At 46.8% G+C, this 26,733-nt stretch overlaps 1 protein-coding gene across 6 annotated transcripts in view; it reads right to left on the bottom strand.

The window, feature by feature from the left end:
• Positions 1-690: 690 nt before the first annotated feature.
• The window catches only part of LOC135367818 (nose resistant to fluoxetine protein 6-like), a 55,741-nt gene continuing 29,698 nt past the window's right edge, over positions 691-26,733 (bottom strand). For 5 of the 6 annotated variants that reach the window (XM_064600938.1, XM_064600936.1, XM_064600934.1 and 2 more), the window contains 14 exons: positions 15,987-16,219; positions 15,805-15,919; positions 14,825-14,915; positions 14,606-14,706; positions 10,598-10,780; positions 9,721-9,814; positions 9,548-9,640; positions 7,965-8,130; positions 7,804-7,883; positions 6,650-6,772; positions 6,051-6,171; positions 4,120-4,306; positions 3,027-3,169; positions 691-1,030 (listed from right to left, as the gene is read on the bottom strand). In XM_064600938.1, the coding sequence (XP_064457008.1) occupies positions 776-1,030; positions 3,027-3,169; positions 4,120-4,306; positions 6,051-6,171; positions 6,650-6,772; positions 7,804-7,883; positions 7,965-8,130; positions 9,548-9,640; positions 9,721-9,814; positions 10,598-10,780; positions 14,606-14,706; positions 14,825-14,915; positions 15,805-15,919; positions 15,987-16,219 (1,985 nt within the window). In that variant the 3' untranslated portion in view covers positions 691-775. Of the gene's footprint in view, positions 1,031-3,026; positions 3,170-4,119; positions 4,307-6,050; positions 6,172-6,649; positions 6,773-7,803; positions 7,884-7,964; positions 8,131-9,547; positions 9,641-9,720; positions 9,815-10,597; positions 10,781-14,605; positions 14,707-14,824; positions 14,916-15,804; positions 15,920-15,986; positions 16,220-23,198; positions 23,589-26,733 lie in introns of those variants that run through there. The other variant, XM_064600932.1, reaches the window with a different exon arrangement.

Here is a 26,733-nt window from a genome sequence, read left to right on the forward strand (position 1 = left end):
CGCACCGAAAGTCAAAATGTCGAAAACGTACCATCTACGCCCCATTTTAAAGCTTACTTCAGAATGAGCTGTGCTCTACGGCTGCAAGCATTGCTGCTTCTGTCAGTGTAGACTAACCTTCGTATCCAGAACGGAGCGTGGCTGGGAACTCCCTAATATCACCATTTTGTCATCCCGACTAGGAGTAGCAGACGACGCAACTAGCCCGCAGCCGAACGCCCCTTCCCATAATCCTCTCTTCTTCCCTCGATGCGCATCATCTGTTTACATGCACAATCTGAATGCGCATCCACCGTCTCGATCCACCTCTGTTTAGCGGATTGAATACGATACGCTCTCCTAGCGAACTGACCCGTTTAATATATGGGTGGATTCGATTCGACAACTGGATACGATACGCTAGTGTCGTATTCATGTAAACGCAGCTACAGCCACAATATATTCCGTAGCAGACGACAGGAAAAGACGCTGGCGGTGTCGTCTGCTAACTGCGTAGTACGCCAGCCCCGATATTCTGGCAACGCGTGAATGCTCAACAAAACACGGGACGGAACTTCGGCTCAGCCGTGAGCAGTGTTTTCGCTTTTTTTTTCACTAGAATATTCCGTGAGGATGTCGCTCGTGTGAATACACAGTATGCGGATTCTTTCCTTTGTATGGGTATGTCCATATCCATTACTTCCGTTTTCCTTTTCACGCTTTCTCTTTCACTCTTCGAAGTTTATTTACATGGTATGTGCTATTTACAATAAATAGGATGCGAAAAATGACCGAACTATACACCTTCAACTCTTGTCCCTGTACAGTGCATGTTTGCCGAAAGGTCTCTCCCTATCGACACCTGCTTGCATACGCCTGCATGAACGGGCTTGGAATCCTGGACGCCGTTCTTCTCGTTTTTAGCCTTTTTGCTGAAACACGCCCCCGTGCTCAGCGTGTCCCATACGTAGACGACGGGCTTCTCGAAGATGATGGCCACCAAAAATCCCAGGATGCATGACACGACGAAGTTCGATATCGCTGTCATGAACTGAAAATATGCCGGTAAGACACATGCCATGACGGGTATACGTAGAACGTAGTAGTAGTATGCAAGGTAGCTGGTATAATTGAGACGGTGGTAGCATCTCGTTGAGTTTGAGGAGTTCTAAACAAACCAGGAAACAGCGAGCTCCTCAAACTCAATGCCAAGCTATCGTCACCGGAACATACGTTGAACTGTAATAATGCGATCACGATGCGTTAGCGTTTGGCATTCGTCTTACTTTTAAGTGCTTCTCATACAGAATGCATACCTAGACCACCACCATACCACAACACATAAGGCACCACATGCAGACATGACACATATGACATACATCACACGACATGATACACAAACTCAACCTCTCGCGAAACTCTCGGAGAACGTACAAGACACGTCTGAAGGTTTCCAGAGACGAGGCGCAACTGACGAGTGACGACTGCTCACAAGAGCTCCGAGCTGCCGTCGTTCCGCGCTTCCACGTGACGGAGAACAGCGAATCAACTTGCGGGGCGCAGCCTGATTCGCTATTCTCCGCCACGTGCCGCGCCGTAGACGGACACCTCGGTCACTCCGCTACGACGCCGGCTTCTCTTCGAAATAGGACTTCTAATGCTAACGCACTAATATAGGTTGACCTCCCTCACCGCCGTACTCGATCGAGCTGCGCCCTCAGGGGTCACAAGAGCCAACTAATCTTCATGAGGCTCACTCTTATTGCTTCGGGCACGCAACTTTGTGCGTTGTACAATCTGACTGTCTTCTCGTAGCCCAGTGTTTCTCAAACTGGGGGTCATGACCCCCAAATGGGTCATGAGCCTTTTTCTGGGGGTCTTGGAGGATCCAAGCAGACATGCGAGATGCCTTGAGCCATAGAGACCAACGTATTGATTTGCTTGCCATCAAGAAAGCAAATACGTCCTTCTCATTAAAATACACGATTCAATGAATTCTTGTTAGAAAAACATTATTAAGCATTTTTGGTAGCTGTCTCTGTGGTTAATGTCTTTTAAATAAATTACAATGTAAATGCATCTGCGTCATTGAAAAAAGTAAATTTTCGGAAGTCTTAAAAGGTGGGGGGTCATGGTAGGTTTGGTACTACTCAAAGGGGCCGCGTACTGGAAACGTTTGAGAAACACTAGAGAGTTTTAGCAAGACCGTTGATAGCGTGGCTTGCGTCGAACCGTATCAACCGGAACCAATCAGTGGATATGATTCTGAGTCACGTAGGGCTGCGATTGGTTCCGATAGGCACAAGAACCTAATCAACGGTATACTAAAACTCACTACTGTCTTAACCAAACGACGTATCCCACAAACACAGAAAGAATGCCGCCACAGTCCGCCGCTCTGCTTCAGGTTCACTCGGGACACTGAAGGGATGTTGGAAGGTGGTCCAGGGAGCCTTTCAATGGAGGGAACGTCAAGAGAAGGCTCCGCGATAGAGTGTTCTTCGAGAATCAAAGAGAGGGTCCCCTGGAAAGTGCTCAGCTGAAGGGATCAACGAGGGCGGAGTGAGAGCACGGTGGAAAGTAGGGTCCCATGAAGAACACTTGGCTCTAGCAATCCGTGAGGGTGAAGCGACAATATGGAGGAAAGAGGTGGCGCCTTGAACTGCACCTGGCTCTAGGAATCCTTGAGGGCAGAGCGTGAACACAGAAAAAGTTAGGGCCCCTTGGAGCACATCTGGCTGTAGAGACCTCCTAGGGCGGAGCGAGAATACGGCAGAAAGGGATGGCTTTTTGGAAAGCTTTGGGCTCTAGGAGTCCCTAGGGGCTGAGCGGGAACACGGGGGAAGTTAGGGTTCCTGAGAGCGGAGCGAGAACAAGCCAGTGACCTGTATATCAGACTAGGGTCGACTTTTTCCGACCCCAGTTTGGCCTATATTTCAGTTTTACAACATGTACCCATGCTACCCATGTACCCATGCTACCCATGTACCCATGCTACTCCTATCTGGCACACATGGAAGCTTTCAGAGTAGAAAAGACGTTCTTACCACGTGGAAATGGGAAAGGCTTATCCGCTCCCGCGTCGTCCACAGCTTAAAGTAGATTGTATAAATGTGAATAACATAGATAGCAAACGAAACGCGGCTCACGGGAACCAAAAACTTCCATGATAGCAGCCTGTTCAGTAACCCTGCAAGGAAAAGAACACGAGGTACTTAGCATTGAAGTGCAGAACATCAAACACAAAATGGGCAAGCGACGAACAGGAGTACTTGAGCAGAAAACAAGTATGCACCGAGCTGACGTAAGCACGGCGCAGGCGGAATATCGACAAGACGTGGCGACAGAACAAGGGTTCCTGACGTAGCCAGCATATCCCTGAGTCTGGGGTAAAGACAAGTAAGCAGGGGGACCTCCGTCGTTTGTTTCGCCGTTGGTCCCCTTTCATGTCATTTCACCGTCCTTCTCTTTAGACGTTTTGTAATGGCCCTCGGCGTTGCAACCGTGTGACGTACTTCTGTGTACTTGTGTGTTTTGTTAATAAAAGGTGGGAAAAGAAAAAAAAAGTCCTCGGTAGCTCAGTCGGTAACGTGCCGGCTTGCTACGCTCAAGATAGCCGGTTCGATCCCGGTCGAGGGCGGTAGCAATGTGGGAGAGGTAAACATTGCTTCCAGCACCGTGTGTCGGAGATTTCCGGCGCACGTCATAAGAACCCCAGGTGGTCCAAATTATCCGCAGTCCTACCATACGGCACGTGGAACATGTCGCCACACTGCGCAGACAAACCTTACGTGGAACATCACAGTACCATTTCATTTCAACCCAAGCACAGAAATATGCTGCCTGCTGTAGATGCTTTTTGTTCTGTGGCTTACTCAGGAACTCATGTGTTGTCGCCTACTCAATTGGAGACCAATTATCTTCCTCCTTGTCAATAAGAATATCAATCTTCGCAGGTGAGTTGTAAGTAGCCTTAACCATTAATCGCTTGTGAGCAAACGAAAGCTCCATAAATTACAAAGTTTTGCGACTTTAACGGGAACTATTATTACCTCAAGTTTGTTTCGTAACTAATGACGCTGTATGTGAAACGCTTGCAATCAGGCTCTTTGCCTTGAGCGCTTAGAGATGTAAACTTACCCCCTCTGCCAACAGCACACCTGTGCACGACCCAGCCTACACAGGCGCTCCAAACTATGCGATGTGTACCAGCGTAGACACTGGACCAGAAGCTGGATGGCAGGTCACCATTACTCCACACGACGGTAATGAAGTTTACGTACGATCCTGCCGCTATGCAAGTGATCCACAAGAGTCCTTCGAGGATCTAAAGTAAGGCAAGCAATATAGAATCATTACAAGCTGGAGACAACTAATTAAAAACCGTTGTCCCGCTAGGGCTGTTATTCGGTGATCCCGCTAGAGACCATTGCACCTCGAGTGCCATAGCTTTGTGAGTGGTACGCAACTGACACTAGAGGGCAGTGATGTGTTACAGTACCGGTGCGCTCTATTTAGGGCGTCGTCGAAACAGCTAACTAATACATTGTGTGAATCACATGAACAACCACAAGACACAAGATAGGCATGATAGAGTTTCCTAATCACTTCCAAGAGTTAGCTGCCATTCATATCCGCGCTGTAGTCACACTTCTCCACAACATTGTATTTTAGCAAAAGAAAACTCGAATCACGCCCATACCAGCCTCAGCGTGGCACAGTAAGATGCGAGAATGTTTAAGAATCATGGTCGAGAACAGTAGTATAACCGGACGGCAATGGTGCTGACTGTTTAGGTGTCTTTCGTGCTCGCATGGGGACTAATTTGGTAGTTGTGTACTGCACACTAGAATAATAAGCGCGAAATTATTCAGCGCGACGTTGTTACGACAGACAGCGTGCGGCAGCGTCGAGCGTTGACATTACAGACTCAGAAACGAGCGGCATGGCCAGGGACAAAAGCACCCGCTAGCTGGAAGTAGCTCCAAGGTCGTCCTCAAGACTAGGAGGTTGTGGGTGTGAATCCTACCACCAGCTGTGTTGTCTGAGGTTTTCCCTGGACTTTCCGGTCTTTTCAAACGGACGTCGGCGGCACAGTTCCGCTGAAGTCGGCCCCGGACGCTTATTAACCCCCTCCCCCCCGTCTCCCTCTACTGCCTACTGTCCTCTCTCGATCTGTCCACGTCTGCACGCCGCTCATGGCTACAGTTGTTTCGCGGCGTTAACTAGGAATAAAAAGATAGAGACGCGAGAGACGCAGTCCTTCCTATTACCCTACGGAGCATGTGACCTTTCCCAACTCCGGTGGTGGTGGTGGTCATGGTGTAGGGGCTCGCCGTTGTCGGCCTCACAGATGTGGGCAACGTCACGGCTGACGCCCTGGGGGAATGTGCGTCCTGGGCCGACTTCTAAGGGAACTGTGCCGACATATGTCTGAAAGCGTTTGAGGAAAACCCAGGAAAAATCCCAGACAGCACAGCCGGCACCGGGATTCGAACCCGGGTACCTCAATCTCGACGTGGCATAGCCAGCACGCTAACCACTAAGCCGCCGCCCACCGCCACCCGCCAACACCGCCGCCCGCCAACACCGCCGCCCGCAGGCAGAGCCGTTCATGGGGAGAGTTTGGCCATTCTGTGATATTTTGGTCATCGCTCCGCCAACTTGAAAGGCGAGCAGCGGTGGCGCGGGGGGGGGGGGGGGATGGCGGAATGGGAGATTTAAAAGCGGTAACTCTGATCCAAAATGGTTCCACTGGCCTTAGCGCCGCACAGCGTGTGACGTCAAATGACGCACCTTGAGACAGGCTCCTCCCAATAGCCAAACTCTCTTAATAAACGACTCTGCCCGCAGGGAACCGGCAGCTTACATGGCGGAGAGCTGCTGAGTGATTCCACAGCATCATTAGTTTGGTTCTTTTTCCTGTTTCTAATGTAAAACTCCAACCACAACTTCGCGTCGGAGCGCGCAACCGCCTAATGCACCTATCGAGGGCGTAATAGCGACGTATCAGCGTAAATCAGCGTAACACAGCCGACGTCATGGATGTAATGTAGTCTGAGTATACTCACTCGTGGAACATGAGTGTTCCTGTGGTGCAGGTACAGGTATGCAACGAGCGATCCGGTAAGGTAAGGTCCGATGTGCACATAAGGCCTGAAGTAGATTTCTGACAGTAGATCTTTGGAATAGCTAGATAAAGGAGAAAATTAATAGCATTATGAACAGGCGGTACAGTAACATCTTACGTTTAATGTTAAGTTGAGTTCAATAGGTTCAAACTGACAGAGAAATATAATGCAAAACGATTAACTCAACCTCACTGACAGTTGATCAATATACTAGCTATTCTACGACATGGTGATAGTCCTGTGTATCCGTCCTTATCGCCAATCACTCATTTATTGTACGGCCTACTTCACCTGAAGAATATCTTTCCTCTATTTATCACTCAACCTTCGTTCTGCAAAAGCAGCCCAGTCTACTGAGGTTTCGCATAACATATCTGGCCAACAGAAACATTTTGTTCAAGACTGTGATTGTCACACTGTTAAACCGCGACTATTAAATTGCTCTGTTTATCGATACGCAAAATCAACATGATTATTTCCCATCGTACCTTTGATAAGTATGCCATGTATGTTAGTGACAACGTATTTCAGATACTCACTGATAGTCCCTGCTGAGCATCAGCAAAGTAGGCGGGTAGTTATTGATGTACGTCAAGATTCCTACAACTATCGCGCTGAGGGTCAGGAGGCATGCTGTGATCAGAAGTGCCAACTTGGGTTGCCTGAAAATGGACTTTTTTTTAATTATTATTATTCGTTCGTTGGATGCCTGGCAAAGACTGGTCTCGCAACCGTTTAATGTACGTAGTTTAATCATTTTACTCTGATCGTAATCATCTCACGACCTCTTCGACCGTTGTGTTGTCGGGATTGACCTTGCCTCCTGACCAAGGTAACGAATGTTCCCTTCATCATTATACAAGGAAACACATTGCAGAGGTACCCCGTTTCACCACAAAGTGCATCCCATGTCACAGTGGTAACTGCTGGGGAAAGAAATGCGAACACCGTCGCATTGCCCAAACGGGCTTCTTGCAATAGGCTCGTTCGGCTGCCCAGGGGGCGCCCTCGCTCACAACCATCACTACCACCTGCCGTAGCAAGGATAAGTTACTCCTAGCATTTATTTCAGTTATTTCGCAGTTTGCTGCAGCTATTTTATCAGGCATTGCACACATTCGCTGAGGTAGGTCCAACACAAGATAGAATTCACGCGATGGCGTGTGAAGTCTCCAACATCGTCTTCTACGCTTGTAGAATATGCTGGAAAATGTTTCCTCCGTCCGCCACCAGGGAAGAAAGCCGGCGCCACTGTCACCGTGCCAAACTCTAACCGAACATCGCGGGGGGGGCTGACGTAGAACCGGGCGCTGCCAAAGCTTCCACTTCCCACGCGCTCTTGGGTATGTACGTGGACAAAGAATATCTCATACGGCAAACTCACGCAAAATCCTCTCGACCTGAGCTTTTTGCTTCAGTCTACCTTCACAGGACCACTGGATTCTCTAACTTTCTCACGTGGCCCAAAGTTATCACTTATATTAAGAATCGTAATGACCCTTGTGGTCCCTCAACGTATAACCAAAATAAATAAAATAAATAAATTCGTATTAACTACATCGTAAGTTGCATCTTTATTTGTGTTTTGAACCATACTAAGATTTTCCTCTCAGACTCTCCTTCGCACACATTAAACGATAAATAAACTATTACTATAATTGAAGATAATACGCAATAATATCACTTGCTTTACCTTCCAAGGAGAATGGACGTAGCCAAGATGACTGCATACATCTGGATGTCCGCGCTGATGTACCAGTAGTGAGGAAGGCACTGAGAAAGCAACGAAGTACATGCTACGGGCAACCAACACAGGGCAAGCCATTACGAACAGGTGACTAAAAGCATACGTACCGATTGTTCGTATCCTTCAAAATTATGTATGACCAGCAGAATTGCCCACCACGTTCGACGGCAGTTCTCCGTGGCTTGGCCCATTTTTTCATGCCAAATAGGTCCGGACCCTAGTTCCGGTGCAAGGAAGATGAAACATGTGCACGCTGCTGCCACTGGAACTAATCTGAGACAAATAAGAATAGATACCTTAAAGGGGCATGGAAGGGACGAAAAAAATATATACGTCAAGAGGAGCAGATATTAGGATTGCCGGCCCTGGGACACATTCGCACAAAAGGTACAAGTGCAGCGCGCAATCCCGGTGTGCAAGAGAGGTTTCAATTTCGCGGGAAAGCGTCATCCCTCGGATGCCAATCTGTGACGTCACGTCATCTACCCAATAGCGAGGCACGCACCTTCTTTTTCTTTCTTTCCTTTTGCGGTTTCATTTGGCGCCGCTCGTCCCGCATCTTACGCAGAGCAGTGCCTTGCTCCCGCGCTGTAGCAGACGATTTTCGGCAGCCAGTAAGAGGGCTCGGATGAGGTGACGTCACAACACGCAGAAGACGCAGAGAGAGTTCACCACCGCTGCGCGCATTCTTGTAAGCTAATTTTCTCGGGACATCCGCGCTTCCCTAAGGAAATTTTTGCGTGATAATTCCTGAAGGTAGTACGTTTATATAACGGATTTTCATATCATATCAAAATACATCTTCGAGGCACCTTCCAAGAAGCCTTGCTAGAAGCTTCAGCTTGATGAGTCCAGCAACGGACATGGTTATGGTTTTAACTGTATCACAGCATGACATATGCACACATTTACGAAGAGGAAAATGCGGAACTTGTCCCCGACAAAGGAGAGGTTTTTGAAGGGACTTTGACTACAAATAAAAAGGTAGTTGATGTTCAATAGTTCGGGCACCCTAAATCATTCAACGAAACGTAATTGGTGTTGGTATTGGAAAAAAGAAAACACATTGGGTTTATGCTCCATCAACATAAATTCCCGCTGCTCCATAGCACTTATCGCTGTGTGCTGCATGCCAGTTAGAAGAAAGGTTCGCTAATCTTTCAAGCACCATGGACGCCAGGCGGTGTTTATGCAGAATTGCGGTCCGAAATTGCTATAACTCTGAAGCAGCATATATGCGTCTTGGTGGATAGAACAAAAACAAAATTTAAGAAAATTTATCTGCCTCATCGTTATTTCCCTGTAGATTAAAAATGACGCAACTTTCAACATTTTGTGCACGATTTGTTTTTCGTTACCACTTTTTCTATAGTTGACGTCACTAAGCAAGAATGTAAGAGGTAATCTCGGCGCCTCTCGCCGTCGGCCGCGTTTCCATTTTCCCACGACATGATGGTTCAGCGGTTGAATAGATCAAGAAAGTGTTTTGTTCGCTTAGAACACTTTCTTGTGAAATGTCGAAATAGCTGTGCGCATAAAAATGCACGGCATCGAGCGATTATTACGGAAGCGCAGGTGGAGCCGCGCTCGCGCTGTCGCTGTCCACACGACAGGTTGGGGCCCTCTGCCTATGCTGCGGTGTCTAAAAAAGTGTCTAAAAGCATGACTGAAGTAACGTTGAATGCTTTACCTCCAGTAGCGAGCTACTAGCTTGCCGAAATAATCCAGAACTGGATGCGTTTTGTAGAATATCTTGCACTGATTGAACGTTATTAGAAAGCCCCTGGAAACAAACATGACAAGTTAAGCACCCGGTGGTCGAGAAAACTGGGCCTCAACCAGCTTCCAAAATGAATGTCTTACCCTAGGAAGAAAAAGGTGTCCACGCACAAGAAAGAGTTCAGAACAGGCTGAAACAGCAAGTTGCTTGCCTGCTCGAGCACGCTCAGGCCATTACCTAGACATTAAGAGGAATTGTTCAGGAATGCTGGAGAACGTCCTGTGGAACAGTACAGTTGCTTCCCGCGCTATAGACGGTGTAAAGACCGGCGAAAAGACGCGAGCACAAGAGGGAAGGTGTGGATCAGCGTGGTGTCCCGTTGTGCTCGCCTGTTTTCACTGACCTTTATGCAATTCAATGGTGTACCAACTAGCCCAGCAAAGAAAGATGAAAGTCGCTGAAAAGGTTAGCCAGCTGTAGGACTCGAACCCACATCTTCTGGATACCAATTGAGATCTACCAATTGAGCTAAGCTAACACGCCTCTCCAGCGACTTTCGGGGTGCGTCATCTGAAGGGACAAACCAGCCACTCACTCTCACTCATCCTCCTTTCACTCTTACATTTTTGCTCACTCATACACACATTCATACGACGGGATCGACGCAAGCGGCACGTGTTGAACATGAGAGAACTGATGTTCTGAGGCTGGAACAACATAGAAGGGACAAATACAAACAAAGCCTCAAATTGCCTAAGAAATTAACGATGAAAGATGAAAGTCGCTGAAAAGGTTAGCCAACTGTAGGACTCGAACCCACATCTTCTGGATTACCGCTTAGGCTTAGGCTTAGTCTGGATTACCGATTAGTCTTTAGGCTTTGCTTGTATTTGTCCCTTCTATGTTGTTCCAGCCTCAGAGCATCAGTTCCCTCATAGCTCAGCAGTCTATCATGCAGTCCACATAGAACACTATAGATCCGGGGACATAAAGCAACCCCAGGACGCCCGAATTACTCACGGTAAGTGGTGATCTCTCCGAAGGCGTACGTGTGCGCAACTATAATCCAGAAGACATTGAAAGCACGAATGCCGTGAATGGCCTGTAAGTTGCGACTGTGCTCGTCGGCTGGTGTGCGGACTTGAAGTAGCTTCGCACTTGATCGGATGACAGACATGTCCATGAATGCTTCAACTGAGTATGCTGCAATAAAAACATCGGCTGCTATAACTGGTTTCGGCAAATAGATCTAGTGCAACGAACACACATGGTGGATTCTTGTAGAGAAGGTGAGCCCATTAAGTGTAAAAATCCGAAATTTGCCCTAAGTCCTTCAAGCTTTGCAGTAGTGTTTACGTGTGGCTGTACTATGCGTGTTACACTAACCGCCGTCGTCTCGCTCCGCCCTCAGGGGTCCCTAGAGCCTGGTGTGCGCTTCAAACGACCCGCTCTTTCCACCGTGTTCCCCAAGGGGCCCTCTCTCTCTCCGCCATATTCTCACTCAGCCCTTAGGGTTCCCAAAGCCTAGTGCGGTTCAAAAGGTCATCTCTCTCCACCGTATTCTCGCTCCGCTCTCGGGGTTCTCGTAAAGCCTTGTATCGATTCCAGGGGCTCTCTGATTCTGGAAGCGCACTCAACCGCAGCGCCTCCCTTAGCGGTAGCCCCTCCACTAAAGCCTCGTAGCCCCTCTACTGATGGACGCGCTGGACCACTTTCTAGCATCACTTGAGCGTCCCGAATGAGCCTCAGAGAGAACAGGCCACTGCGGCGACATTGTTGTTGCGCTTGTGGGGTACATTGTTAGCTTAAGAGAAGACAGTTAGATTGTGCAACGGAGACAGTTGCGTGACTGCATGACGCAATAAGAGAGGGTGCCTAGAAGCGCACTTGGCTCTATGGATCTCTAAGGGCAGAGCGAGAATACGTTCGGCTGGGTCTCCGTAATAGCGAATACCTATCGGGAGTGACCTGCAAACCCCAGCCAAAACTAAGTAGATTACCACCACCTGCAGCGCAAAATAGACGTGTTTCCTAAGCCCCGAATTACCAGGGCGATATCTAATTACCAAACGCCGTCAAAGAAAAGATTGTACACGGCGAAGAGACCCCCCAGGACCTAAAGATAGTCCTCATCCCGTCCCCGTGACATGGGAGGCGCGCAGGGGTTCCGATCCTTTCACCGTTCGATTTGGCTAAGTCGGGCGCATGCCGTCACTGACCCGCTGTTCTGTTGTCTGCCTGTTTGCGCCTCACGTGGTACAGGCGACAGGGTACAACTAAAGATTAGGATAATTATAATAAGTCGTATAGCTATACGTCGCGCGAAAACTATGTTTATAAAGATGAGGAGATTGAGGGCAATATCGCTCCCCCTTCCTGCGATCCAGAATTAATTGACATCAACACTCTCATACACTCTTAGAAATGAGGTGGTGGTGGTGGTGGTGATAGGGCTTGCCGTTGTCGGCCTCACGTATGTGGGCAACGTCCCGACTCACGCCCTGGGGGAATGTGCGTCCTGGGCCGACTTCTAAGGGAACTGTGCCGACATATGTCTGAAAGCCATCAGGTACACTCTTAGAAATGAACTTCACCGCATAGCACGGTCCTAGCCAACCATACACTCTTAAAAATGAACTTCACCGCATTGCACGCTCCTAGCCAACCATAATTTCGAATGATATCGTCACCTTCCCTGATTTGTTGAAAACGGGGGGCGTACGCCTTTTTTGTGACAATTATGAACAGCATAAGTGTCACAAAAAAGGCGTACACCTCCCGTTTTCAACAAATCGGGGAAGATAACGATATCATTCGAGATTATGGTTGGATAGGGGCGTGCTATGCGGTGAAGTTCATTTTTAAGAGTGTAATATCAAATGACATCGTTATCTGCCCTGATTTGTTGAAAACGGGAGGCGTACGCCTTTTTGTGACAATTATGAACTGCATAAGTGTCACAAAAAGGCGTACGCCTCCCGTTTTCAACAAATCAGGTCAGATAACGATATCATTTGAGATGATGGTTGGCTGGGGGCATGCTATGCGGTGAAGTACATTTCCAAGAGTGTACCTGATGGAAAGTAGCTGTTCTGAGGTTGGAACATACAAATTGACAGACTCATTTTTAAAAGTGTACGTCTCTGCGGCCGTTGACTGAGCAAATAGAGAGTTTTATTACATCGTATACGCTATCGCTCTTGCGTACGTAAGAGATAGCGTTGATGGCTCTACGCACCCCCATAACAAAAAGAGAGCTTCGCGCATTGCGCAGAATCACCAACGTGCATCACCAACAATCACCAACTATCTGATACGTACGCTATCGCATTTGCGTACGATATACTAAAACTCTCTGATCACAGTAGCCACACGGCAAACTTAATGCATTAAAGGAAATGGCATTTACTTCACCTCCTAACCAACCATCATCTCGAATGACATCGTTCTCTCCCATGATTTGTTGAAAACAAGTGGCGTACGCCTTTTCTGTTACAATTTTATGCATAATTGTCACAAAGAAGGCGTACGCCTCCTGTTCTCAACAAATCAGGGGAGAGAACGATGTCATTCGAGATGATGGTTGGTTAGGAGGTGAAGTAAATGCCATTCCGTTGAATGCATTAAGTTTGCCGTGTGGCTAGAGTAAAAGTCTCGTACCTTTACTGACGAGGTGTCAGCGGTTATCAGCAGAATTTATAGCGGAAAGCATTACAAACCCTGCTCCGCTGTTGTCTTTCCTTGCTGGTAGATAAGCGTGGTTCAATGCTGTCTGCTAACTTTTTTGTTTATGGGTCGACCTCGAACGGATGACGGCACATTTTCCTAGGTCGTCTGCAGAGAGCGGCTGAGTTCCTCGAGCGACTTCCTGCACGCATATCGTTTGGTAGTCTAATAAGGCTCTTTCCTGAACCTCACACCTTACCGCCACAAGAAAGCTCTTGCGGATTACTTCAAGGCGTCCCATTGAAAAACTTTACGAAGGGTCAGGAAAAAAGTGGGCGGGTCTCGCCTCGACTTGGTGACCATTTGGTCATTATATTTTAAAGGGGCACGGAAGTGCAAACATTTCTCCGCGTGGAATGAAAGATAGCGTTACGTTAACACTAGCACAAAAAGAACGAGATTCATAGGTTGCGTCGTTCGTGATTTATGAGCGAAAGAAACCGCAATTTACGCTTTCTCTCTGTCTCTCTGTCTCTCCTTCTCAAGAAGCGCGACATTGCGGAGAGGCCTCGGATTGGTCTCCTCAAACGATCTCCCGCGATGACTGGAGGAATCGTTCGAGGAGACCAATGGGAGCTCGCCCTACATAGTCGTCCTTCTTAGAAGGAGAGACTCAGTTGTCTCGCGACGTAAACCCCCAATTATAATTATATATAATGAAATGGAGAGCAAGAGGGAAAGCGTAAATTGCGGTTTCTTTCGCCCATAAATCACGAACGACGTAAGTGGTTGAATTCCGTTCCTTTTGGATTGCTGTTAAGGTAACGGCATCTTTCATTCCACCTTTTTAAACCTCAGCGCCCCTTTAACTCGCGTAGTTAGAAAGAAGATCCGTGCGACTTCCGCAGCGCTTTTGAAATTTGTGGGTATGTGTAATGGAACTTTGTCATAACGGCCTGCGCGCATGTGCATGACCTTGAGGCGCCGGAGAGGATTATTTCCGTCGTCACTAGATGGCGCAGTATGGGGACGACAGGAGTGGGGACCAGTGGGGAGACCGCGCGAACGGCGCGAGCTCGTCGCTCCCATTCCGAACCGGTTTTGGTCCTTTGTGCTATCCTAGAGCCATTATATAGTATATAGAGTATCGCATTCCTTTTCCGCGGCGGAGCTGCCGTTCGGTGTCCGCGTGACTCTAGTTCGCTGGAGTGCCGCTAGGATATGACGCGTATGCGAAAAAGGTAATTGAGTTTCAAAATCGACAAGAATCCCCACGGCGACGCTTTGTGGGCTTGGAACAGGTGGCCTATCTTCCGCCATGTCGGTCACTAAAATACAGAAGCAAATTAAACGGAAACGAACCGTGTGTGAGAACCTTAGACTTGCAGCTCTTGTAAGTGCGATTCAGGATGTCCATGGATGTAGCAATGAAGACGACGAGAACGAAGCAAAGAACTACGACCCTAAAACAAAGAGACAGAGAGAAAAGAACGCCGTCTTAGGCGTTACAACGTCCAAGAAAACGGTACATGGAGCATCTGCACATGTACGTAAATGAAAGAGCAACGTCGCGTTACTCACAGAGCTACCAGCTGTTCCCCGGACATGTTGTAGGCGTCCGGACGGACCTCACAGTGTATCACAGATGCATTTAAGTTCAGTAGGCTTTTAGCTGAAATGAAATGTGGCAACTGAAGTGAAGCGCGATCGGCCTATATCCGATATGGCACCAATCTTTGACAGAGAGGTATAAGGTAATTTGAGTAAATAGACGACTTCAGAAAATACCGGGGAGCATGGCGCCACTTTGAACTGTGGGAACTTGCTTATCAGAATAGAGGAGGTCTATCGGTTTCTCCCCTCTCGGCCCATTGTCTACGAGGTCAGCGAAAACGGAACTACTGGTTCTCCCTTCCTCATGACAGTAATCTCCCAGGATGCAACGCGTGCCCAAGGAGCACTGGGATTTCCTGAACTCGCCTATTTACGCGTAAGGTGTGCCAGCCTATTTGCGTGGCTACATGTGGCACGTGCCGTAGGGTAGGACTGCGGATAATTTCGACCACGTGGGGCTTCTTTAGGCGAGTGCCAGAAATCTCCGACACACGGTGCTGGAAGCAATGTTTTCCTCTTCCATCCTAGGCCAGACTCGCGGCTCTTAAGACAGATGGTGGGGGTGATGATCGTGAAAGGGCTCGCCGTTGTGGGCCTCACAGAGGTGGGTAACGTCACGACTTACGCCCTGGGGAATGTGCGTCCTGGGCCGACTTCTAAGGGAACTGTGCCGACAGTTCCCTTAAGAAAGAATTTCACTACATAACACTCCAACGGCCAACCATTGCACAGAATGTTGTCGCTCCCGATTTGCGGAATGCGCTGGGCGTGCGCCCTTTTGTGACAATTAACATAGTTCTACAGTTAACTGTCACAAAGGGCATATCGTAAATAGTCTCTATTTCTGAACGAAATAACAGTAATATGAATTTAAATTATATAAGTAAAGGTAAATAATGAATAATTAAATAAATAATAAATAATTTCAAATAAATAAATAAACTTACCAACGTACAGAAGCTTCTGCACATCCTCAGCCGGGCAGGTGCTCGGGAAACACAATCCCAGGCGGACATGTGTGAAGTAAAAATTATGCACCGAGATGGCGAATTGCCGAAGCACCTAGGAGGAAAAAAAATCGACGATCTTAAGCTTCACGTTTACGAGCGGCACATTTGGATGCACTCACATGATGCTCTGGAAACTGCTCAGTGTTGACGATGACAACCCCCTTTGAAATGTGCCTTGGCTTTGGAGGCAGCGGTGGGGTGATGCGTACGCTGCAGTACTGACCTCGGAAGTCCTCCACCTCATCGTTGAATCGATTCATAAAAGTAAGTGCCATGCAGGCGTCGTAGTCGCCCATTGCTGCGAGGGTCCCTCCAAGGATACCGGCGGGCAGTTTTGCACTGGCGTCCACCACTGCAACGAGGGTTAGCACAGATCAGTATTGGTCACACGCGATGGTCACAATGCTAACCTCATGGAAAATGTTGGGTAATTGCTTATCTGCGTCTTTATCATCGATACTAATTATGTATAACTGTAGGTGAATATAACTAAGAGCACAATCAAATTTGAATTTTAGTTTATCAGTTGACCGGTTAAATCACTCACTTTGTTGAGGCCCCGTGACCACATTTTGTATTCCTAAACAATAATACAGAAACGTGTTCTAGTAGTAGCTTTGTAGAACTATTACACCCATTGCACTATTATATTACAAGTACTAGTATTATGCACGCGTATTATTACCTAGCGCATAATGCAAGCCAAGTTTTTCTTAGCATGTATAATTCTGAAGCACACAGTCTCCAGTTACGTGTGTAATGTAACTGGCTTTGAAATATTACCTCTCCCCGAAGGCGGTGTCAAACCGACGGACAGTAAAAATACTTCTGACAAGCCGTATAGGCCAGCCTTAGCGTCGGCACTCAGATTGTTCCTGAAGAACAATCTTGGTCTTGGAGTGACGCGGTTCGACTCACTGAAATTATGCAACTTACACGCTAGTAAGACACTGCGCGCGAGAATATAGAAATTAATAAAGAAATCGTTCGCCTCTCTCTCTCTCTCTCGCTTTCTCTCTCTCATTTTGAACAAATACCCATGCGCGTACCGTACGTGTCACGTCAACAAATTGGACGTTAGGAAGCAACAAGGTACCGAGTTATTTGTGGGGTACCTCTGTTCACTTGTTGCTGTTAATATTATTACATCTTTTCTTTTCGTTCAGCTTTCGTTTCTATTTTTTGTTTTAGTTTAGTATAGTGAATCTGCCTCCTCTTCCTCCAGCAGTCCAACAGAGGCTATAACTTACGTGAGACATCCTGGTTCCAGTCTGAGTCCATGCTGTACCTCCATACACCAATCAGATACACTACCTTGTCTCTTCACGTCACTCCTGCACGTTCATTTGTACCAACTAAACAAAAAGCCCCCCCCCCCCCCATTCATGCTGAGCAGAGTTGATTCAACGCTCGCTTTCCGCATGCCTCGACATACCTCTCGTCAAGATGCCGCATTAGTTCATCCGCCTCAATGTGGCCTTTACAGCGCAGTGTCGTTACCGCTTGAGACAAGTTGCCTCTCCCCAATGCAGTCACTGCGATGCTGTGGATGATCTAGAGCACAACCTTCTCCATTGCCCACATTACCAACCTTCCCGAACCGTACTCTCCGGATCCCTTAACGAGCTAGACTCTACACTCTTAAAAATAAACTTCACCGCATAGCACGCTCCTAGCCAACCATCATCTCGAATGAAATCGTTCTCTCCTCTGATTTCTTGAGACCGGGAGGTGTATGCCTTTTTTGTGACACTTATGCAGTTCATAATTGTCACAAAAATGGCGTACGCCTCCCGTTTCCAGCAAATCAGAGGAGAGAACGATGCCATTCGAGATGATGGTTGGCTAGGAGCGTGCTATGCGGTGAAGTTCTGTTTTAAGCGTGTAGCTCCCTCTCTCTCCCAAAATTGCTTGGTCCCTGGCAACATCCAGCCCACCAACGCTATGCCCTCAAAGCTCTCTTAACCTTTCTGGATACCATAGGACTTGGATCCTTATTGTGAAGGGGCTCATTATTTCATTCCACGCATCACCACCAGCAATGGGGTAGAGCATGGCCCCTGGCGATGAAACTCCCCATTCATCATCTCGCAATAAAGTTGGTGGTGGTGGTGGTGCAATAATTCTCACGTCGTAACTCCTTCGTAAAAACACTCACGGTAGTGTCCCCAGAAACCTCTTTTGGGGGGAGTACAGCGCTTCAAAGGGGGGAGGTATACATTTATGGATACACGCTTATAGGTATATGTACCGGTAGCCAAGCTGTATTGGGCAATCTCATAAATTTCAGGGGTGGTGCAAGGAAATCGCTACTGAAACACAACTTCTTTCTCGTCTCAAACTCCACTAACCGGTACACAAATCTGCGCCTTCCTTTGTGTAATATCAACCTCCCTCCACCGAGACGCCAGACCATGACCTGCTTGACGCTAGACAGAGTGTTTTGATAGTTACGTCGATGCCACTTTTCATTTCTGACGCTGATGGACAGGAGCGTGGTCCACGCGCTGCGGCAACCGCGGGGACGCTTCCCAAAATACGGCGCTGCCGACTCCGACGTCCTTGTCTGTCGAGATGAAGGGCAACCTTGGCCGAGATATGAAGCAGCGATACATAGCTGAGGTGAAAGCGCAATGTGGGGCAACGATAAGAAACAAGGGCAAGGAATCACCCTCAGCGTAATGGTGTGAAAGTGAAAGGCGACGCATCATCGTCGCGTTGACTTGCGGACCGTTCACCCCAGTTTCTATGACAGTATCAGACCTGTAAAAATTACTTTTGAAAAGTAATTGAACTGAGATTACAACAGAAAAGTAATTACATTACAGTTACGGTTACTCTGAACAGTAATGACGGTCATGTACATTATGTCACGCGCAGCCTTTGACCAACGTGATGATTGGCTAGGAGAGTGCTACACTCTTAAAAATGAACTTCACCGCATAGCACGCTCCTGGCCAACCATCATCTCGAATGATATCGTTATGTGCTCTGGTTTGTTGAAAACGGTAGGCGTACGCCTTTTTTGTGACACTTATGCTGTTCATAATTGTCACAAAAATGGCGTGCGCCTCCCGTTTTCAGCAAATCAGGGCAGATAACGATATCATTGGAGGTGATGGTTGGCTAGGAGCGTGCTATGCGGTGAAGTTCATTTCTAAGAGAGTGGGGATGTGTCACCGGCGTCTTACTGCGGGCCGAATAAGGCAGCAGCGTGTATTTTTACAATTTCCTCTTCTAATTGCACGCATACCGCAACGACTGACGGCATGCGCCCCCCACTGTGACCCCGGTGCGGCAACTTCTTTTCTCATGTCACGTGACCAAACGTGACGTCGGAGAGAAATTGCTCTCTTGTGTGAGAACCAAGCGCTGGTTCCGAACCGTGGACTCGGGCCCTGGGCATTGTTTACAAGCGCGGTTGACCAGGTCTTGACTACATAGCTGTCAAGGTTGGGGCGTACGTGTGTAACGTTGGAAAGGTTTGCTCCGTTGGCAGAGAAGGTAAGTTGTGGATGCTTCACAATCTCCAGTGTGAAAAAAAGACGAAAGATGATACACGAAAATATGAGATGAAGTGACACTGTTTTCAATAATTAGACGGAATGTTCGTAAGGTTGAGGTTATTTGAAGGGGTCATTGAGATATTCTCCGATTGAAACTGAATTGTTACCGTACAAATCATTAATCCGTCCTGTTTTGGAGTATGCCGGTGAAGTTTGGGACCAATATCACAATTCGGACATCCTAAAATTGGAGGCGGTACAGAAGAAGGCTGTACGTTTTATCGCATATAAGTACGATCTTTTTTTTTTTAACCAAGTTTTGCTCTCTCTGGTCTGGTCGCTAGTGCTTAGGCGCCGTGCATTGCACACGCTTAAAAATGAACTTCACCGCATAGCACGCTCCTAGCCAACCACCATCTCGAATGATATCGTTATCTGCACTGATTTGTTGAAAACAGGAGGCGTACGCCTTCTTTGTGACACTCATGCTGTTCATAACTGTCACAAAAAAGGCGTACGCCTCCTGTTTTCAACAAATCAGGGCAGATAACGATAGCATTCGAGATGATGGTTGGCTAGGAGCGTGCTATACGGTGAAGTTCATTTTTAAGAGTGCAGCTAAAGACATTATATGCCATTGTTTACGGGAACTTAAAAATTCCACTAAGTAAATACTTCACATTTGCTGAAGTTTCCTCATTAAGAAGTTTTCATGAGTTGAACTTTGTCCCATATTACAGCCGAGTTGACTGTTTTAGGTTTAGCTTTTTTTTCCTTCTTTTTTCTTTTTCCTAGAGCTGTTTGTGATTGTAACGCACTCAGCTGTTTTGTTCGTGTTCGTGATACTACCTGTCAATTCATTTTTCGACTCATTCCTGCGATAGCCTCGTTTGAGGCTGCAGTATGTATAAAGAAATAAGAAATAAATACATATTCCATAACGGCTCCGCTGTCGCGGGCTCTTAAGTGCTAAGCAGCTTGTCATTACAGGCCCTCCCACTTGTGTTGTAGACTTGTAGTGTAGTAGCTTTCCTGGCCTGCACCACAACAAAAACTTGCTTTTAACAACTGATCGCATAAAACAAACTCCACCCTATCCGCAAGTTCCTTCCTGTTCGCAATTGCACGCAACGGCGCTGCATGAGAGTAACAGAAACTGTGCCCTGTGCCCTTATCGACTTTAAACCCCCAGTTGTCCCCCTTCAGCAGCACTTAGCCCCTCTCTCTCACACGTGACTTTCATCGCGCTGACCCATCAAATTACTATGTCCTATACGCCCATTCCGTCTTGGTCAAAGAACTGAAGTTTGGCAATCTGGCGCAATCGTGGGCATCGCGGAAGAACCTGGGCTATCCAGCCATCGAAACGAAGTGCTCTGCCCGTTTTTGTCGGTTTCGACGAACCACGTGACATCCAGATAGCCAAACAGGTTAGAGATGTTTCTCCTAACCATGGGAGGAAAGTATTTCTGGGTATCCTGCGGGAAACGATCTTTTCTGTTGTTCGTTTTGTTGGCTTTCCTTCGGATGAACGTGGAGACGTGGGAACGTGAAAGAGTGGAGCCCTTTGCACGTAACTATGACCACCCACAAAACGTAAAGGCGTGTTTAAGCCAATGCTCGCGTTCCTTTTAATTTTATTTATTTTTTTCTCCATTAAACATATCCCCTACCCCCCTCATCCTCAGTTTAGGAAAACGGCCATTTATGTTTGTATCAAGCATCGAGAGCTTACATCCGTGTCTCTGACGCCTTCCTATAAACAGATTGCGCATTTCGTCTTGTATGCGAAGACGTAAAAAGGAGAGAGAGAGAGAGAGAGACGTGGTATGGAAATAGAAGAGAAAAGAACAACGTGGATATGTGGAGCAAAGAAGTCGAGCAAAGAAGCAAGAGGCCAGCGAGCTGGTGTAATGAACTTGTGGGCAGCGTTTCCTCGAGTATCAGGAGAATACGCGAAGACAAGAGATGCGGTCTCTATAAACATGGATGCGGGATGCGCTTGTATATAGCTCCATGCTAGGGTAAAGGAAGTAAAAATAATACGAAAGTCTGAGTCGCAGAAAAACACAGAAAATGGCAGGCTTGGTATCATCTCCTTGTCACTTACGAAAACTATAGATATCACTAGCGCAGAAGTAAAGTACATCCCATACTTCATATCCTATCTTGTTGCTTGTCGTCCCTGCGCATTCATTGTCCTTGCTTGTTCACTGCGGTTCCCGTGCAATACAGCAACAGATATTTATTTTTTCGCTTTTTTTTTCTGTTTCTGTGTTCCATTCATGCCATCGTGGCTTATTGAAACGAAGTAAAGGAAAGGGGAGATGATAACCCGACTAAAGGATGGAGGGAATTAATGAAGAAATCAACGGAGAAAAAGATGGGAGAGATTAAATGAAAGGGCAATCGAGTAGAGTGCAACAATTGTTTGAGGCCATTAGTCGACGGAGGACGCTTTTGCAATTGATTGTATTTTCAGAGCTAGTTTTATTTGGCAATACTATTTGTACGATACGGAGTTGCTATATCATGGATGAGAATGGTATCAGCACAGACTTGGAAAACAGGGGATGGCTGCTTATTGTCGCTTTTCGGACAGCTTTAAACCCACATTCCAGCTTTTGTATTTCATTTTATAAGAACCATACATTCTGTGTAATTTCGGCCTGAGTTGATCTGCCTGGTAAACAGCCAAGAAGCGATGCTTTTTTTTTTTTGCGACAGCTTTTCTAGCTGTCCCTGGTTTCAAGCCTCGTGTGGTCACTTAGGGCAATATCTCTCTCTCTCTCTCCTTTTTTTTTTTTTTTGTCTTGTCGTAATAAATGCTGTATATAGAGGCTGCATACTTTACAGTTCACTATTTATCCCTCTGAATTTGAATTTTCATATTCTGCGCTTAATGATAACGATGCCTAAAGACATCCAATGTATGCATAGTCCTTCTGTCTCCCATTTATATTATTTCGGAGGTCCACATACATTCATTTAGCATAGCGCACAGCTTAGCGTGGCGTACTACAACTCGCACAAGTTTTTCGCCGCCACACTGTCTCTGCAAGATTTGCTGCCACAAAAAGTAAAGTAGTAAGACCGCTGCTCCTTCCCTTTTCCTCTTCCTTCTTACCCGAACGCACACCGTCTCATGTCTCGCGATCAAGAGGCTCAGATCCCACCGTGTACGTCAAAGTCATTTTACGACTCTTTTTTTTTTTTTTTTTTGCGACAGTGGATCTTCCCGCTCAACTCACTTCCAGTTTGTATGCACTTCAGAATTGACGGATATACACAATGTGAGCAACTTACTATAATCTGTAAACTTCCGTATAATAGGGACGTGGATTTATATTGTGCGCTGTTGAATATTAAATCCGTTCGTTTATTAATTCCTTCTTCAATGCTATAGTGTTGTGATGCTAACGGTATAAATACAGAACTGCAACGTGTTATAGAACCAATTACAGTATCATATTAATAATATTATTATCACGTCGTGTGTTTTACAGCGCAATAAATGTACACACAGTGCCGCCCTTTTTGGTACAAGAGGAGCATGCCAGCCACGAGAACCGGCGCAGCCGGGTCTCTTCACTGAGTACCACACATTCCATTTTATTCTTTCTACTAAATGACGATTTACGGAAAGGTTACAAATAAATTATTGAACTATATGACGTTGACATCAAAAATTAAAATCAGAAATAAAACTGAAAATATCTATAACTTGCTATATATCTGTTACATATCGATCATTTCGTGCAGTTCCGTCTTGTCTTGGATCTAAAACCTTACCCCGCTTCACACTAACACTAGACCCGTACTTACTTTGCATACTGTCGTAATCCAACCGTCGGATCCCGTTAAACACTCGAAGCAGCGAGGCTCCACACTCGGGCGACAGTTCTGTTTCGGAAGCCAACCGTAAGAGTCGCGGCATGTACCGATCGAGCACATCGTTTAACAAGCTCGACAACTTCGTCGCCGTCAAATTCCACTCGTCGTTCACGTTGAATACGGGATCCACCTCCGTCGCCGTCACATCCGATGCAGACACGAAGGGAACGCACAAGACGAGCAGGAACGCGAGGTGTCTTCGATGCATGGTACAATGGGGGTCCTCTGGCAAGGATCACAAACCGAGCCCGCGGACCCGCCAGTATGGCCAAATGAGGCGGGACGAAGAAACAGCCACTGTTTTAAGCAAGGAAGCGGTCGTTCCGCGGCGGTTCTGAAAGGGCGGTCAAGGTACTCGGGGAGGGAAAACCACAAATGGTGAGGAGGTGCGACTCTTTATCACCCGTTGAGGAGGGGGAGGGGGGGAGGGGAAGCTTGTAATTCAGTTTTGCAGTTTGACGTTGCCCCATCTGTAGTGATGTCATTTGACTGCGGGCGATTTATCTATCGCAGCATGCAAAGCGATTGCCCATGTGGGGGAGGATGGTGAAGTAGTGATAGCTGAGCCACTGAGTCCACTTCTGTTGACGCACGCACACACACACACACATAAAGAGACGATGATGAGATGGGGCTGATGCCGGCCAGCAGGCTGGGAGCTGTCCCAGTGCCATTTGTAGATAGTGAGAGATGGTGGTGGAGTTGAGGGTTCGGGTGATCAAAGAAGGGTGGAGAGGCCTGTTGATGACAGGAAATCCCAAAGGTAACGGAGACCTTGGTGCATATGAACGCTACTGGACCATGGGCCCAGCACCTTGCCTATGGTAAAGGAGCGGTGATCGATTGCATGCATTCCGTGCTGCGAGTTCTCGGGCTCCCGCTGGTAGTCAGGGTATAGTATAAGTAGATGGTGCAGGTCAGCGCGCACATTGCATGATGTGCAATCTGTTGACACAATGACCTTTTGAGAGAACCCTTTCGTGTATAAAGTGAAAACAAAAACGCTTTAAACTTGTGCTCCAGTTGGGTTAGGTTAGGTATAAGGCGTGGGAGCTGCTGTTGTAGTATAGATATGTACGTATTGTGTTATACGTGGAGATTTAGTTTTATCGTGTACGCTGTGGGGAGAACTCCATATCCTCTTCATTTGTGTCTCACGTTGTAAAAGACTCGACGTTGTTCGATATCGTCATCTTGAGCTGATAGAAGGGTTTCAAATGTGGGCTAGCTCGTGAAGAAACTCAGTATTTAATAATAAATATTTCTGTTCTAATAAATATATCCACCCCAAACGTGAAAAACAGGAAAACCACTAAAGAACGGTAGTCGGTTGTCTTGTCTTTGTGTTTCCTCACTCAAGCTAATCACTTCAGGTTTTCCCACCCATTTTAGTCCAATAAGACAAGGACACCTATTCGAACGGCGTATTGCCCCACTGACACTGACACCGGAGAAACTCTTTTTTTGGAACCAATTATTTTCGGAAGAGGAGATTGGACATCTGCAGTGCGATTGAAAAGCAATATGTGAGACTAAGCCTTATTAGTTTAAATATTTTAATGAAACGTTAAAATAAAATTATTTTAACGTTTCATTCATCGCGCCGAGTACGGGCGCTGTTTCATTGAACGTGCCTGTATATACGGAAGTTGTCATATTATGCATCGTGTTTCCAATACGACGACGCCAGGGTAATTAGCAGCACTTAGGTGCTGTTAATTATAAACTTGGCTAATAGGTACATGCGCTGAACGAGTTGAATAATATGTGCACAAAGCGCGATTTAGCGGTTTAAAATTTACTGCTCAAAAATATGTTGTACTGCTCCGTAATTTCTTGTCTGAAGAGCAAGCGCCACATTGTTCACGGCGAGTGAGCTGGGAGAAAGAGCTAAGAGAGACCTGCTAGTGACATGTATCTGCGGCGAAGACGCTTTTCAAAATAAATTGATTGGGCGTTGATGAGCCTGAAATGCCTGCTAGGAACAAGGACGAACAATTGTGCATACAGTTTATATAAGCGCATGAATAGGATACCCTGTCAACACACTGGGTATGTCGGAGACAATGTTCTTATTTCAATCCACTACTGAGGGCATATATAAGGAATATAGATGTTGCAACTTGTGTCCTTGGTTGAGTTATGAGCTTGCGCATAATCTGGAGCCGTTCTTAATATTCGACCTTCGTAAAGTCGCGTACTACAGCCTAGTTATGCAAGATTCCCTTCCGTGCGAGGTGTCAACGATGCCAGCAAAAGTGACGGAGCCTCGGCAAAAGCGTGTAACCATGCACGAAATAGATGCGCCTGAAATTTACCTTGAGCGTAATGCAGTATGAACATGCTGCAGGTAGAAGACGCCGAGGTCCTTGTTTTGGGCGCTTTTTTGAACCGCTTTCATAAATATGGGTACGTAAACAAAGACAAATAGAAACTCGAATGCACTCTCATACGAACATCTAAATAAACTGCAGCATTTGCTGCCCAATATTTATTTATTTATTTATGTATTTCAATTGCCGAATATTATCCTACGCAGTGCAACAAAGAGAAGGAACTTTGAGCATTAATTGAAAAATATTCTCCGCACATTTAGAGCGGCACTCGAGTGCAAAAAGTTTCTCCTCGCCTCGATCAGGAAAGTATCCGTTACCTTGCGAAAGTATCCGTTGCGACTTCCGTGATTTATGCGGGAACGAAAACTGCAGTTTACACCTTCCTTCTTCATCTCCTTCTCAACAAGCGCGAGAATGCGGAACGGTGTCCCATTAGTTTCCTCAAACGATCTCCCACGATGACTGAACAAATCGTTTGAGGAGACCAATAAGACGCCGCTTCGCATTGTCGGCCTTCTTGAGAAGGAGAGGAAGAGTGGAAAACTGCGTTTTCTTTTTCTTCTTCTTTTTTTTTTTTCTTTGTATCGATCATAGATTAGGAACGACACAACCGGTGAGTCCCGTTCCTTTTGTATTGCTGTCAAGTTAACAGCATCTTTCATTCCGCGAGGAGACATTACACTCACTTAGGGCCCGATTTCACCAACCTCGATTAACATTTGAACCGAGATCAAAGGTCCCTTAATTCAACACCAAGTAAAGTTTTTAAAAAGGAATTGAGTGTTAACTTAAAGTTTTAGCAACCGCGTTGCCTTTAAAGCACTTATCTGCGCGTCCCCTTGCGCGCATGCCTCGTGCCTTTGTGGGTGTGCTACGGGCGACAAGAACATAAGCAGGCAGGGAGTGAGACTCCATTGAATAACCCCCGATACAGTGACATTCACCGATGCTACCACGGCGCTGGCTACTTTCCAACGTTTCCCGTCGCAATATATTGCTGAGACTCCTGCTCTCCAATGCCTGGACGTGATGGGTACGCTCCGGATCCTTGGCCTAGTAGTCAATCGTATCCAGGAAGCTTCCAGCCGTTTGCGAGTCAAGGTTCACGGAATCGTCAAACTGTCTGAAGA

The sequence above is a fragment of the Ornithodoros turicata genome, chromosome 9 (assembly GCF_037126465.1).
Source record: "Ornithodoros turicata isolate Travis chromosome 9, ASM3712646v1, whole genome shotgun sequence".
Lineage (NCBI taxonomy): Eukaryota > Metazoa > Arthropoda > Arachnida > Ixodida > Argasidae > Ornithodoros > Ornithodoros turicata.